Source organism: Peromyscus maniculatus, chromosome 1, assembly GCF_049852395.1.
Source record: "Peromyscus maniculatus bairdii isolate BWxNUB_F1_BW_parent chromosome 1, HU_Pman_BW_mat_3.1, whole genome shotgun sequence".
Classification (NCBI taxonomy): domain Eukaryota; kingdom Metazoa; phylum Chordata; class Mammalia; order Rodentia; family Cricetidae; genus Peromyscus; species Peromyscus maniculatus.
In genome coordinates, this window is record NC_134852.1 from 207,118,677 (window position 1) to 207,134,654 (window position 15,978).

General features: G+C 36.0%; 1 protein-coding gene across 5 annotated transcripts in view; it reads left to right on the forward strand.

Moving 5' to 3' along the window:
• Shoc2 (SHOC2 leucine rich repeat scaffold protein) overlaps window positions 1-15,568 on the forward strand; it is an 83,305-nt gene extending 67,737 nt beyond the window's left edge. For all 5 annotated transcript variants that reach the window (XM_006995136.4, XM_015988667.3, XM_076563294.1 and 2 more), the window contains 6 exons: window positions 150-280; window positions 8,629-8,817; window positions 10,913-11,035; window positions 11,421-11,558; window positions 11,884-12,001; window positions 13,118-15,568. In XM_006995136.4, coding sequence (XP_006995198.1) covers window positions 150-280; window positions 8,629-8,817; window positions 10,913-11,035; window positions 11,421-11,558; window positions 11,884-12,001; window positions 13,118-13,326 — 908 coding nt within the window. In that variant the 3' untranslated portion in view covers window positions 13,327-15,568. The remainder of the gene's footprint in view (window positions 1-149; window positions 281-8,628; window positions 8,818-10,912; window positions 11,036-11,420; window positions 11,559-11,883; window positions 12,002-13,117) is intronic.
• The last annotated feature ends 410 nt before the right edge of the window (window positions 15,569-15,978 follow it).

Consider the following 15,978-nt stretch of genomic DNA (forward strand, 5'->3'; position numbering starts at 1 on the left):
ATGTTATTTCTCAAATACCAACCCCTTGGTTTAAAGATCTGTTGTAATAGTACTTCAGAGTAATTAATGACTATCTAGTGGGTAGCTTATGACAGTGTAAGGCTCATCATATTTTCTGAATGATAAATTCCTTTTTCTTATATTTACAGGAAACCTGTCCAGTTTAAATCGTCTTGGCCTGAGATACAATAGATTGTCAGCAATACCCAGATCATTAGCAAAATGCAGTGCACTTGAGGAGTTAAATTTAGAGAACAATAACATTTCTACTCTACCAGAGGTAAGAAGTAGATTAGAGGAAACAAAATGTAATTGAAACTAGTCTGCAAGAAAATGGAGGGAAATCTAGTCAGTCTTACAGCTGAATTCATAATTTGGTGATTAGGACTGTTTAAACAGTGAATATGCTATCACATACCACCACTAAGGTCAATTCTGAAAAAGAAAGTTGTGTATAGGAGCATGCTGTTGCTTATGTGGAGAAGGGGAAACCCAGAGTGAGGATCTAGCTGTAGTCTCTTCACTGCTGAGAAGCTGGAGTAAGACCTCTAAGAAAAAGCTGTGTGACTTGATTTAGAACTGGACTGCTCTGTTCAGCTGGAATAGACATGTCTGATAATTGGAAGAATTACCTGTATAGTGTGATTTCTTGTCAAGATTAATACTGGCTATAACTCTTGTGACCCGTTATTACCCCATTGATGCGGTAATGTCAAAGCCTATTTAGTGTATAACAGCCAACAAAGTGGATATTTTAACACCTTATTTTTAACTTGAATTACGTTGATTCTATTAGAAAAAAAAAAAAATTGGTCTAGTAGGAAGTCAATCCCCTTCCCCCCGCAACTGCCTGCTCTTGCTTCCTTCTGGTCTCAGTAGAAGAGACAGCTCTTACTAATCATTGCACTCTGGAGCCATCTCCTCTTTTGTAGATAATGGGTTTCAGTGTGATGTGCAGTTAAATTCTTCCCTCTCCTATATTGAAACAGTGTGTCACTAGTTCTGCATCCTTGGCAATGTGTTTGCTTATTTTATTCAAATATATTATTTATTATTTTTATTATATATTGTATATTATTTATTATTTGTTCAAGCATAGTAACAAATTAAATGAAGGAACTGTAGGCTTACCCATTGACCTTTACAATGTAGTTTCTAAGTGATATCTGAGAGAGTGTGTGTGTGTGTGTGTGTGTGTGTGTGTGTGTGTGTGTGTGTGTGTATTTCTGTGTTTCAAGTTCAAGCTTTATGTATGAAGAAAGTTGGGTAAATGCAACTATATATCAATTTACAAAAAGACTTAACTCATTTGATGTGTTTGCTAGGGGAACAAAACATAGAGTCACATCTATTAGTTTGGCTTGTGTGTATTTTCAGGAAACATCTTAGAGAATATAAAGATGTTTCCCATGGTTGCAGTTGCTAGGCTAGGTCCCTGAGATTACTATGGCAGTACTTTTTCTTAGCAGAAATGTATCATTTACCTGAGATAAAGAGTGAAGTCCAAGGTATGAGATCCAGCTCCAAGGACCAGACTGGATTTTTGTCCTGTGATAATGATAATTCATATTAATCAAGATGGGTGAGGTTATACCATTTAATGCTATCCGCTTTTCTAATGACTCATCCATAATAGATCAATTAGCACGTTAATTAGGTCCCTTTTTTTCCCCTTGGTGGTGGTGATAGCTTTTTTTCTTTTAGAGACAAGATCTTGTAGAGTAGGCTTTTTACTTAGTATTTGTTATATAGCTCATGCTGGTCCCATGCATGTAGCTGTCCTCTTGCCTCGCAGGATTCTTGAGTACTGAGATTATGTGTGTGCTACTGTGCCCAGCTAAATTCTTGAGGAGTTTCCCTTTGGGTGTGGTTTGTGTCCATATTCTTAGATAAAGACTGAGTCCCTATAAACATTTTGAAAATTTTGAAACATTTAAAAAATACAATTATTGGGCTGTTAAGATAGGGACATTGCCATAGGTGGTTATTTTCATGTTTAATGTTGTGTAACTGAAATATCAATTTATTGGCATCTATATTACTGTGATATTGTAAAAACAAAAACAATGCTACCACAAAAGCCTCTTTGTTCCAGCTATTTATCCCATTTTTTTTTTTTTTTTTGCAATCTCTAATCAGCCCTGACCTTTTTTCTCTTTAGTTTTTAAACAGGCACAAGGGACCCCACAAAGATTTTTCCATGCCTTTTTACTTGTGATAAGAGCATTATAAAAAGGACAGCTCTCTGTGGTTTGAATTTGAAAGGCTGTATGGATATGTATGCATATGTCTCTTTTCAAGTAGAGACCCTGGGGAAGTCTTTGATTAGCTTTGTCCAAATATGGGAAATCATTAAGTCTTACTTAAAAAAAATCTATGTGCTTTTGGAAATAGCCTATTTCCATTGCAAATGCGTGATTCTGTTTGTAACAGACTCAGTAAGGAAAACAGTAATATCCATTAGATGCCACTGAAAAGACTTTCAAGCTGAATTAGAGACCATGAATCATGACAGCAGTTTGCAGGAGAGGCTCATTCCTGATTTTACCAGCTCATTTACCAGAGCTGGTAAAAATTAGTGCATTTTTCTATTTGAAGACATCTGAGACTGGACTAGTATTAATGTAGACATACGCACGTAAAGAAAACATTTGAACAACACTAGGCACATGTGCCCAAGGTTTGAAGCTAAGAGCTGTACATTTATGGTTTCATGTACACTTCAGTATAACCATTGTATTCAGGAACGTGGTGGTATTGTGTTCCCCAAAATATTGTACACCCTAATAAACTTATCTGGGGTCAGAGACAGAACAGCCACTAGATACAAAGGTTAGAAAATGGTGGCACTCACACCTTTAATCCTAGCACTTTAGAGGTAGAAATCCCTCTGGATCTCTGTGAGTTCAAGGCCACATTGGAAACGGCCAGGCATGGTGACACAAGCCTTTAATCCCAGAAAAACGAGCCTTTAATCCCAGGGAGTGATGGTAAAAAGGAAAGATATATAATGCGTAAAGACCAGAAACGAGAAGCATTTTGGCTGGTTAAGCTTCAGGCTTTCGAGCAGCAGTTCAGCTGAGAACCATTGGGATGAGGGCACAGAAGCATCCAGTCTTGGGAAACAAGACCAGCTGAGAAGTTGGCCAGGTGAGGTTAGCTGTGGCTTGTTCTGGTTCTCTGATCTTCCAGAATTCACCCCAATACCTGGTCTGGGTTTGATTTTATTAATAAGTACCTTTAAGATTAGTGCTACAGGGAACAGACTTTAGTTTCCTGGAGTTGACAAAAGCTGTTAAAGCAGATGTCAGGTTGGAATCCACAGCCTGTAGCATTTCACAGTTGACATAAGAAATGGAGGCCTCACCAAGCTCCCTTCTTGATGCACCTTCCCAGAATCTCAGATACTAACATTTTTTCAGTTCAGTAAACAAAGTCATTTGTTACAATAACATTTGTGGCAAGAAACCCAGGAAAACTTCAGTGAAATAGATTGAAATGTATTTCTTGAATTGTCTGTCATGCACAGTTTTCTTAATCACCACACTTACCAGTTCTACTACAACAAAAATGTTAAGAATACCTTCTCAGTTTTCTATCTAAAGAACATGTTTCAGTTTCTGCTCTGTTCTTTCATTACGTAGTTATTTCATGCCTTCTGCTGCCCTTGCTATTTATACTGATACCCCAAATTCATCTCTAACTAGCTGATGTTCAACTGCTCCAAGTTTAAACTAACACACTCTAAACTGTAGTCTATGATTGTGTCTTTGAGTGTCTTATCTCAACCTTCTCTCAGTTTCCAGTGTTCTTTCCTTTGAATACAATGATTTAAAATTTAAGCATTTATTACATACTAGCAAAAACTGTGTCTTCTGTCTCTTTTAGTCTTCACTTGAGCTTATATGGTATCTTTATTTCACACAGTGAATAAATTGTGGTTCAGAAAAGTAACTGGTTAAAATCACAAAGCATTAAAAGATAAAGCTAGGAGTCAAAATTATCTCAGTCAAAATTATTTCTCATATGTTAGTGAACATACCAATCTCTAATGAGTCTCATAACGAATATCGTGGTTCTGTGGGAGTGGCCCAGATCCCATGAACAGACTCACAGGATGCTGATTTGATATCCCTTGATCCAGACTTTGATAGAGCATCCTCTGTATTACTCATTACTAATGATGATACAATTACATATTATTTCTATTTTTTTCTTAATCAGTGTGCTTTTTTTTTTTTTTTTAAGTAGGGTTTAGTATTATCTCCAGAGATTCTTTTATGTCTGCATGCTTGGCACTTCCCTTACATAGTGGGAAGCTAAAATGGGGATCAATAAGGTTATATACTTAGTAAACTCTTGTTTGATGCTTTTCTGCCCTCAAATTTTACCATAGAGAAAAACATCAATATCAGGAAGTGTAATCATCTATTAAATTTAATATTCCTAAAGGAAACATTAATTATTGAACATCTTACCCAGCACAGGTGTTAATGTTAATCTTATACTAACTTAGGGATAGATGCTAGTAAACCTCTGTAGGATTGATCACACAGTGGACTCAGACCATATCTTTCTCATACTGAAATATAGAGTCCATAGAGGTTGCAAACTAGCTACCCATGGGCACTTCACATCCACAGATATGCTTTCTTTACTCCACAGTGTTTCCAATAAATGGAGACCAAATAATAAAAATTGGGAGAGTTTTCCTATTTCTTATGAAATCTAGAAATCTGATACAGTGACTCCATAATTTCTGTCAGGTGAGGCAACAATTTTTTTTTACATGACAAAATAATATACAAGGTAAAATGAAAACCATCACACTGAGGCTGAACAAGGCAACCCACAAGAAGGAAAAGAATCCCAAGAGTAGACGCAAGAATCAGAGACCCATTTATTCATACACTCAGGAGTCCCAAAAAAATTCTAAGCTGAAAGCTATAATATATATGCAGAAGACCTGGTGCAGACCTGTGTAGGCCCGGTGTTTGCTTCTTCAGTTTCTGTGAGTTCATATGAGCCTTGCTTAGTTGATTTAGCGGGCCTTTTTCTCCTGGTATTCTCTGTTCCCTCTGGCTTTTATATTCTACTTGTCTCCTCTTCCATTGGGTTCCATGAGCTCTAAGGGGAGGGATTTGATGGAGTCATTCCTTTTAGAGCTGTGTAATGTCTGGTTGTGGGTTTCTGCATCTGTTCCCATCTGCCAGAGGGACTAAATAAAGTATCTATGAGTATAGCAGAATATCATTAGAAGTCATTTTAATGGTACTTTTTTTTTTTTTTAAGACCAGTAGTGTTTGGTTTTACCCTAGATCTTTGGGCTATTGTGTGTCTGGTTCTTGGTCCCCCAAGCAGTGTTGGATGTGGGTTCTGTCTCATGAAGTGGGCCTCAGGTCAAATCAGACATTGCTTGGCTACTCCCCTAAGTTCTTTGCCACCATTGCCCTAACATATCTTGCAGGTGGGACAGATTGTAGGTCAAAGATTTCATGGTTGAGTTTGTGTTTACGTTTCTCTTTTGGCAGCCTCCGGAATGCCTTCCTGCGCCAAAGACACTAGAATGTAGGGGTGAAGGCTCCATGTAGATACCATCTTGACTTCTCTGTTTAGTGAGTTGTGTAGGTATTGTCTTCAGCAATGGGGCCCCAAGTCAGTTTGCAGAGAGCAGCCCATTGTCTCATCACCAGTCTGGGTTGATTGGGGATTTCTGTGGGACCCCCTTGGCCAACAACTCAAGTGAATGCAGCCTAGTCCCAGTACTAGAAGACTCATTTGGTGATGAGATGGCCAGTTGGGATTCCCTTTCCCCATTATTAGGGGACCATGTTAAGATTGCCTTCATATAATTTAGGGAATTTCCACTGCACTAAGTTTCCATACCATTCTTCAAGTGCCCCTCAATTTTAACTGTCTCTCCCCACATTTTCTTCCTCTACCCTATCTCCCCTCCCCCTCTGTAGCTAGAGTTTTCCTGCCTTTGCCCACAGTCAGGACAAATCTTTGTCACCCGCCAATCCCACAGCCGCTCAGACCCAACCAAGTAAACACAGAGACTTCTATTGGTTACAAACTGTATGGCCGTGGCAGGTTTCTTGCTAACTGTTCTTATAGCTTAAATTAATCCATTTCCACAAATCTATACCTTGCCACGTGGCTCGTGGCTTACCGGCATCTTTTCATGCTGCTTGTCAGGGTGGCGGCTAGCAGTGACTCCTTCTGCCTTCCTGTTCTTTTATTTCTCCTCTCTGTTAGTCCCGCCTATACTTCCTGCCTAGCCACGGGCCAATCAGTGTTTTATTTATTGACCAATCAGAGCAACTTGACATACAGTCCATCCCACAGCACAGCCAAGTGCAGACCATCTCAGACACCTGCACTCAGGCCCGTGGTACTAATATCATCCTTTATGCGGACCTGCTGGGTAAAGCCATGAGGAACCCGAGAACGGGCTCCCACAGGACATACAGAACATCCCACAGCACCCCTCCCCAACCACCCTACCCTAGTCCACCCATCGAAATCTATTCTATTTCTCCCTCCTGGGGAGATCCATGTGTCCCCCCTAGTCCCTTCCTCTATACCTAACCTCTCTGGGTCTACAGATTACAGATTGGTTATCATTTTTTTAATGGCTAATATTCACATATAAGTGAATGCATACCATATTTATCTTTCTGAGTTTGGGTTACCTCACTCAGGTTGATTTTTTTTTTTTTCTAGTTCCGTCCTTTGCCTGCAAATTTTATGATGTCTTTTTTTTTTTTTTTTTTTTTTTTAAACAGCTGAGTAAATTGTGTAACTGTCCCACATTTTCTTTATTCATTCTTTGGTTGAGGGACATCTAAGATGTTTCCAGGTTCTGGCTGTTAAGAATAAAGCTACTATGAACATAGTTGACCAGGTGTCCTTGTGGTGGGATAGAGCATCCTTTGGGGATATGCCCAAGAGTGGTGTAGCTGGATCTTGAGGAACCACCATGTTGATTTCCATAGTGGCTGTACAAGTTTGCAATCTCACTGGCAATGGGTGAGTGTTACCTTTATTCCTCATTGTCACAGCATGAACTGTCACTTGTGTTACTGATTTTAGCCATTTTCTAAATGTAAGAATCTCAAAGTAGTTTTGATTTGCATTTCCCTGATGATTAAGAATGTTGAACATTAAGTATTTCTCAGCCATTTAAGTTTCCTCTATGGAGAATTCTCTGTTTTTATTTGTACCATTTTTAAATTGGATTATTTAGTTTTTTGATGTCTAGTTTCTTGATTTCTTTATATATTTTGGATATTAGACCTCTGTCAGATGTGGAGTTGGTAAAAATATTTTCCTATTCTTTAGGCTGATGCTTCATTCAATTGATGGTGACCTTTGAAGCTTTTCAGTTTAAGAGGTCCCATTTATTAATTTTTTATCTTAATGCCTGTGCTATTGGCAATTTGTTCAGAAAGTCTCCTGTGCCAATGAGTTCAAGGTTATTCTCCATTTTCTCTTCTATCAGATTCAGTGTATCTCGTTTTATGTTGTGGTCCTTGATCCCCTTGGACTTGACAGGGTGATAACTATGGATCTATTTTCATTCTTCTACGTGTGGACATCCAATTTGACTAATACCATTTATAAGATGCTTTTTTTTTCCCCCAGTGTGTCCATAAAAAAATCAGGTGTCCATAGGTGTGTGTATTTATGTCTGGGTCTTCAATTCAATTCCATCGATCAACATGTCAGTTTTTATGCCAATACCTGCATTTTGTTGTTGTTGGGTTTTTTTTTTAATTTTTTTTTTTTTTTAATTTTCCCTAGCTCTGTAGTACAACTTGAAATTGGGAATGGTGAGACCTGCAGCAGTTCTTTTATTGTTTGGGGTTGTTTTTCCATATGAAGTTGAGAATTGTCCTTTCAAGGTCTGAGAAGAATTGTGTTGGAATTTTGGTGGAGATTGATTGAATCTGTAGATTGCTTTTGGTAGGATGGCCATTTTTACTGTGTTGATTCTACTGATCCATGAGCTTGGGAGATCTTTTCATCTTCTGATATTTTCTTTAATTTCTTTCTTCAAAGACCTGAAGTATTTATTATACAAGTCTTTCACTTGCTTGATTAGAGTTAAAAGGGGGATCTCTCCATGATTTTTTTCTCAGTCTGTTTGTCATTTGTATATAAGAGAGCTACTGATTTTTTAAAAAGTTAATCTTGTATCAAGCCACTCTGCTGGAAATGTTTATCAGCTGTAGGAATTGCCTAGTGGAATTTTTAGGGTCATTTATGTAGGATAGTATTGTATCCTATGCAAATACAGATAGCTTGACTTCTTTTCTTACTTGTATCTTGTTAATCTTCTTCAGTTATCTTAATACTGTAGCTGAGACTTCAAGTACTATATTAAATAGGTATGGGGAGAGTGGACAGCCTTGTCTTGTTCTCCATTTTAGTGGAATTACTTTGAGTTTCTCACCATTTAATTTGATGTTGACTATGGGCTTGCTGTAAATTCTAGGTCTGTGTAGTGATTGTCCCTGAATGTGGTTACAGAACCAGCCTGCCGTTATCCTCTACAAGGCTGCTGCTTTGTTTAAAGTGAATATTACTTCATTTCTGAATCTTATACTTATTTTGTTTTTACAGAGTCTTTTATCCAGTCTTGTAAAATTGAATAGCTTGACCTTAGCTAGAAATTGTTTCCAGTTATATCCAGTGGGAGGTCCATCTCAGTTTTCCACCATTTATTCCCTCAACATGGAACACAATCGAATCAACAAAATCCCATTTGGAATTTTCTCCAGAGCTAAAGTGTTAAGTAAGCTGAATATGAAGGTAAGCCAATCTGGGGGGGGTGTGTGCGCGTGCGTGCGTGCGTGTATGCATGCTGTGATTCTCATTCATATTTTCTCTACTAGTGTGGAGAGTAGGTGATGCCTTGTTGATGAAATCTAAACTGTTAACAAGTATGCTTTAGGACCGTTCTTATTAGATACCAAATGTCTTCAAACTGAGCATACCCTCAGCAGTTTGTTCTCAAGAAATAATCCTGGGTGTCTGTAGACGTATAACTGTAAGCACATATATTGCCTAACCATCTATTTCATAAATGCCAACTTACACCAGAATGGTTTAATTTTTTAAAATAATATATCTAATGAAATAATATGGAACCACCAAAATTGTTGCATTAGACTAAGACAGTGTTAAATATCTATTTCAGTATTCCCAGTTTATTAAATAGAAGATAAAGTATGTAAAACTTTCTCTATATACAGGTTTAAGCTGTTTTAAATGTGCTGGTTATTATATTAAATTTCTAGGTGTTATGTAATTACATTTAGCAGTACTTTGTAAGACAGTGTTTCTCTTTGGCTGTCGGAGTGATTGATGAGTAACTCTCAGGTTCTTTGCCTGTCCATATGCCCTTCAGTGAGCAGCTTTCACATTTATAAAGTGAATTTATAAGTTTACTGTGGAAGGAAAAAATTATAAGTGCTGTGATTTAATTTGTAATGGATAGATTTTAGGTCCAGAGACAATAATGGAAAGGTCATATACCTAATCCTGACTGAGTAGGAATCCAGGAAACCTGGGTTTCTTTGATTCCAGATAGAATGTTCTGTCATAGTATACTACATAGTTTTGGCTTTTTTTAAACTAAGCACCATAACTGTGGCCTTTAGTAATCTAAATCTGCAACAATTTGTTCCTATACTTTGTCATAATAACTCTTAGAATGTCTATAAGTAAAAAATGTTAATTCAAGATAATCTTAAAATCTGAATAAAATTTCTTAGTCTGTTCATGTGATGATTGATGCGGTGGTAATAGCCTTCTTGATTATTCATGATGTAGCAGTGCCGGTGGCTTAGCTTAGTGGCAGACTTCTTGCACAGCACGCACAAGGCCCTGGGTTCAGTCCCCAGTGTAAGTTATAAGTAATGTCTCAGTTTCTAATAGGTTTAGACTATGGCGAAGCAGGTGTTTGCTAGTTTTTGCATTTGAACATAACATTTTAATGGCTCTGATATTGTTAGAGTAATTTGCCTAGTCAGGTTTGCCTGAGGTTTCAGTAAAATAAATGTGAAACTATAGAACATTGTCTTAACATTTCTTCAGATGTGATAAAAGATTAACAAAACTTTTTCTTGGAAAAAAAAAGTGAGGTTTGACATTTTTCTCCTTATATATGCACTAGTACTTTTTTTTATAATTTTTAAAACTACATTTATTTATTTGTTCTTGTTTGTATGCTTGAGCAACATGGCTCATTGGGGGAGGTCAAAACACAATAGTCAGTTCTCTCCTTCCACCATATATGTCCTGCTGGTCAGGCTGCTGGCAAATGCCTTTACCCACTGAGCTCTTTTGCCAGCTTCCTATCCATATCTTTCTTTTCTCCCCAAGACAGAGTTTCTCTGTGTAGCTTTGGCACCTTTCCTGGAACTTACTCTGTAGCCTAGGCTGGCCTTGAACTCACAGAAATACACCTGCCTTTGCCTCCTGTGTACTGGGATTAAAGATGTGAGCCACTCGCACCTGGCTCCTATCCATATCTTAATTTGAACATTCTTATTTTACTCAGTGATTTCTGTACATTATTATGAGGTAGATAAAACCCACTTGTCACTAGGATCTTTGAAATTTTGAGTGATTTCTCTGTATATTATTGTTTTTTTTAATTTTCATTACAAATACCTATATAAGAAGAAAATCTCCTAGTTTAACCTCAAAATAAAATCTTAATTAATTATAATGTTGGAAGTTCAGAGATTTTATTGGTACGTTTTAGCTCTTGTTTTCTTTTTCTATTTAGATGATAAATATGAGAATAAAAATTTCTGTTTAAGAATTTTGCTTGCCGAGGGAAGTATAAATGGTGGCTTTGTTTTTGTGGTTCTACCTGGGTGCTTCTTGTCTCTGCCAGGACAATCAGTTGACATCACTTCCTTTGGATTTTGGAACTTGGACCAGTATGGTAGAATTGAATTTAGCCACAAATCAGCTTACAAAGATCCCAGAGGATGTGTCTGGTCTTGTTTCCCTTGAGGTGAGTGAATTGCTTACTTTCCTTAGTGAATATTTTAAAGAATTTTGAATAAGTAATCAGGTTATTAATACTTGTAATTATTCACTGTCAAAATACTTCAGTCTTAAGGCAAATAGTTAATTTTGTTTTTCCTTTTAAAATTTAGTTAATAAATTATTTCCTTGTTTTTATTAGTTTGTAAATAATTGAATTAAAATCTCTTTGTAGTACCTACATTAGTTTTAAAATGATATATTAGTCAATTAAATATTTAATTTTTTTATAATTGTTATGCTTAATAGTAATTTTGGGGAATTAGTATTGCTTAATAAGCTTTAATCTGCATAAGAATCCTGTGTAATGTTATTTCATGAGTCATGAAATGCTCTCAATCGTTTTTGTTTAGGTTCTAATATTATCGAACAATCTTCTGAAGAAGCTTCCCCATGGTCTTGGAAACCTTAGAAAGTTACGAGAATTAGACCTAGAGGAGAACAAACTGGAGTCCTTGCCCAATGAGATTGCTTACCTCAAGGATTTACAGGTGAAACTCCTTCCTGGTGGTCTTAGAATTGGATGACTAAAGGTCTTGGAAACTACTCCAAATTACAAGTTTTTCTTAAGATTCTGATATAACTCTCCAACTAAAGATTTTTGTCTTATTTTCCTTTATGAACATAAAATACATTGTCTGCTTTTATTTTCCTAACAAATGAAAATTTTTGAAAGAAAATCTTGTGATTTACCAAGCAAGTTTTACCCAATTTAATTTCTCTGTTAGTTTATTTTATTCATTAGTTATATCATTTTAAGTTTACATCAGTTGTAGGAAATGTATGTGTAACTTTTTTATTTTGTTAATCTTCTAGAAATTAGTCTTGACAAACAACCAGTTGACCACTCTTCCTAGAGGTATTGGTCACCTCACCAACCTCACACACCTTGGCCTTGGAGAGAACCTGCTAACTCACCTTCCTGAGGAAATTGGTATGAACCTGTGGATGCTTAACACTGCTGATTGATTTGTCCTTTCAAACATATAGGCTTGATAAATACACTGTTTTGTAAAGTCATTTACATCAAACTCAAGGCTTTTAATGGAATGCCAGTGGTTTTCTCATAAGTTCTTCGAATTAATACTGTATGGAGAATGGTTAGAGTGCTTATGCTGTCAATAGACCTTATCTATGACTCTCAATGTAGAATTATCTTCTCTTCTTCCAAACTTAATAGTTAGATGGGCTTGAATTAAATTAGCAATGTGTGTGCTGTGAGGACATTACTGTTTTTGTCATCTTTACTTAGATTTTGTTTATAATAAATAACCAGTACGGGAACTACAAGTGTAAGCCACCATTCGTAGCTTCCAGAAGAACATTCCTCATAGAGATTTAGGATTTAGATTTAGATTTACAGTAGTATTTTATTGCTATCAATGCCTGGAGTTACTTTTAGAATTTTTTCCAAATATTTGTATCTATTATTTATATAATTAATATGACCACTTTGAATTTAGACAGTGCAAATTGTAATCCTGTTTTATAATATTTTAGTAGTTCCTAAGTAATTCTATGAATTATGATCTTTTCTTTATAGTGTCCTGTTCTGGAAGCAAGATAAAGTAGTAAAGAATGTTTTTGGAAATGGTAGACAATTTAAAATTTGATTCTACCACTTTCTTTGCTTTGTAGCTTTGGATAGAGACTGTCTGCCACTAATGTCTTATTGTAAACCAGGACAGTAACTTATTTCATATAGGCTGTTCTGAGATTAAATATCCTACATGTAGACCAATCTGTCCTGCTGGCTGTTGTTTTATTACTTTCCTAATGCCATTGGCAAGTAGTCCACGTTTTGACTTGGAAAATAGAGGTTTAAAAATCCATATGTGAACTCTCAACTGTGCCAAAAGAATGTCTGAAAATGGAATTTTCCCACAAACCTCTTAAGCTTCAAAACCACTGTGATTTCATTGGTATAAAGAGTGGCCTATACATCGGGGTTTTAAAAAGTCTCCCCAGTTGATTTCAATATGTGCAGTTTGAAATCTACAAAGGCGAGAATTGGAAGAGTAGTAATTAATTTTTTTCTTTCCCTGAACAGGTACACTGGAAAACCTAGAAGAACTGTATTTGAATGACAACCCCAATCTTCATAGCCTCCCCTTTGAGCTGGCTCTCTGCAGCAAGCTATCAATCATGAGCATTGAGAACTGTCCACTCAGTCACCTCCCACCTCAGATTGTTGCTGGAGGGCCTTCGTTCATTATTCAGTTTTTAAAGATGCAGGGTCCATATCGTGCCATGGTCTGATGTAAACTGCTGGTCCCACACACTGTTCAAAAATAGACTGCCATTATGTTTCATATCTATATCTGTATCTGTGGATATTGATCTATGGCAGATTTATAAAGACTGCATTATGTGTTTCTGCTAATAGAGGAATCATAGCCATTTAGATTTTTTTAATTCTGTAAAGAAAAAGGCTTATATAAGTTTTCTTTGCTAAATTTGATGGATGGTTTTCTGTTATGTAATCTGATATGCCAGTTTGTTTAAAAATCTTCCAACAAATTATGAAGTCATTAAATTTAAGGGATAAAGTAATATAGTTAGATATGTGTTCCTTTTAGGAAAATGTGGGCCAAAAATTTTGTTGCAACTTTTCATATACATTTCCCCTTAAAATTGTCAGATTTTTATAATAGCATAAGCCCTGAAGGTAGACTTTTTCTTTAACTTATTTTGAAATTTGAAATTTAAATTTTATATATTGTTTACAGTCAGAGTAAATCACTGGATTATTTTGATTTGCTCTGTTTTAATCAGTCAGATACAGAGTTTATATTCTCTGTTAAAGAATTTGCATCAGTTAGTTTAACTATTATAAGATACTTTGTTGAAACGGCTGGCAAACAGAAAATACATATTTAGAAATCAAAATTTCCATTACTTTTATTTCTTTAATGAACTGTAAAGTAAATATCTGGAGTGAATCCTTGGGGTGGGGTACTGAGACCTTTCCTAGAATAAGTATTTTTACTTTTGGGGAGCAGAAATCTGTGGTGAAAGGTTTTCTTTTCTTTTCCATTCCTGTAAGTTGCAGATCCACAAAAATTTAATGGAAATTTGGCAAATAAATTACACATAAACTCACATTCTATATATGTATATACAATGCTATATAGATATGTATTTATTATATCATAAACTACAGTAGGTAACTTTAAAGACTTTCCCCTTTCCTTGTACAATGAGATGAATGTCTCTCTAAAGACTGCAGTCTGTGTATGTTTCAAGGTTATTTAACAGTGTACTATGGTTTTATATCTTGACTCGCCTTGTACATCTTTCTGTTCTGAAGTATCTGTGTCTAAGCACAATATCTTCACACTGTGCTGTATTGCTGCTGAACTAAATGCACTTTCCCCAGGTATGGGGCACTGGCTTCAAACAATTCAGTTCAGTATCATCATTTTCAGTCTCATCTTTTCCTTGTTAGGAGGTGGTGTAGTACAGTTAGGGAAAGACGGCACCTTGCATTGACACCATTGGTAGTTCCATGGAAGTTACGTGGGATGTGCATGTACTATTTGATAGTATTTTCTTTTGCTTTACTGCCTTTACAAATAGCAAAATTGTAAATGTGTGCCCCTTACATAGTACTCTTATTTTTGGTAGTGTTGGTCTAGGTCAGTTTAGTTATTGAAGAGACTCCCCAACAGAGCAAGTGCATCCTAGATACCATCCCAAAACATACCTTCCATATAATGAATAACTGTTATATATAATTAAATATTGCTGCTTATTTTTCTGTTTTTCCTTCCCTCATTTTTTGGGCATTTTGTTCTAAACAACTATTTTTTAAAATTAAAACTATAATATCAAGATAAAAATTACGACTTTTGCTTTTCCTGGCACTCAAACTCAAGACTGGGTTTGAGGTCAAGTCTGATTTCATAATTGTCAAATTTGTAAGGAGCAACTAAGAAATGAAAGGCAGGTAAAGATATAAAACCCTTGAGTGCTTAAATGTGCTGTAAAACTATTGTAGATGTTCACTGGATTTTACAAAGTAATATCCTTTCTCCTTTCCATGTACTGTGGCTTTTCAGTTAAGATTTTGTTTATAAAAGGAATTTATTACAGTTCTACCTAGAGCTTGTGTGTGTGCATTTTTTTTTTTAAATCATATCCGTATGTATTGATATTAAGGTCATGGAACTTAAACTTGAGAGGTAGTGGGCTAGTGTCTTTCCTTGTAAAACATGGTTTTTCAAAATGAAAATATATGAGAAATGTTAAACAATTTGGTTTCCCTACATTTATTTAAGTTATTCTATAATAGAGGTGGAAAATGATCACAGTCTTACACGTAGAAATGCTACATATAGTGTATTATTAACCTTTTTCAGATGTAAACTATAGATTTTCAGAGCTGTCTTGGAAGATCCCTTTAATTTCATGACTGTTTCTACTAAGAAACTAGACTCCAATTAAGAGGAGGAATACCAGTGAAATAAAGATACTTAATCCTTGAGTAAGGGATGATGAATGACTGGCTACATGAGAGTTAATTTTTTTTTTCTTGAAACGTCAATGGGACTAATTGCCATATTTAAAAAGTTGCCTTTCTAGCTGGGCGGTGGTGGTGCATACCTTTAATCCCAGCACTCGGGAGACAGAGCCAGGTGGATCTCTGTGAATTCGAGGCCAGCCTGGTCTACAGAGTGAGATCCAGGACAGGCACCAAAACTGCACGGAGAAACTGTTTTGAAAACAAACAAACAAAAAGTTGCCTCTCTTTTAAAAGAATAATGTTTTGACACTCCATAAGATTTGGCTAATGAAATAAAAATCATAGACTATTGTCAGAAACATGTAAATTTTGGTTTGTTAATCTGTAGCAGTTAAATGGAAACATCAAAGTTTCTTCTGTAGGTGTTTATTTAGAACTTCATACAG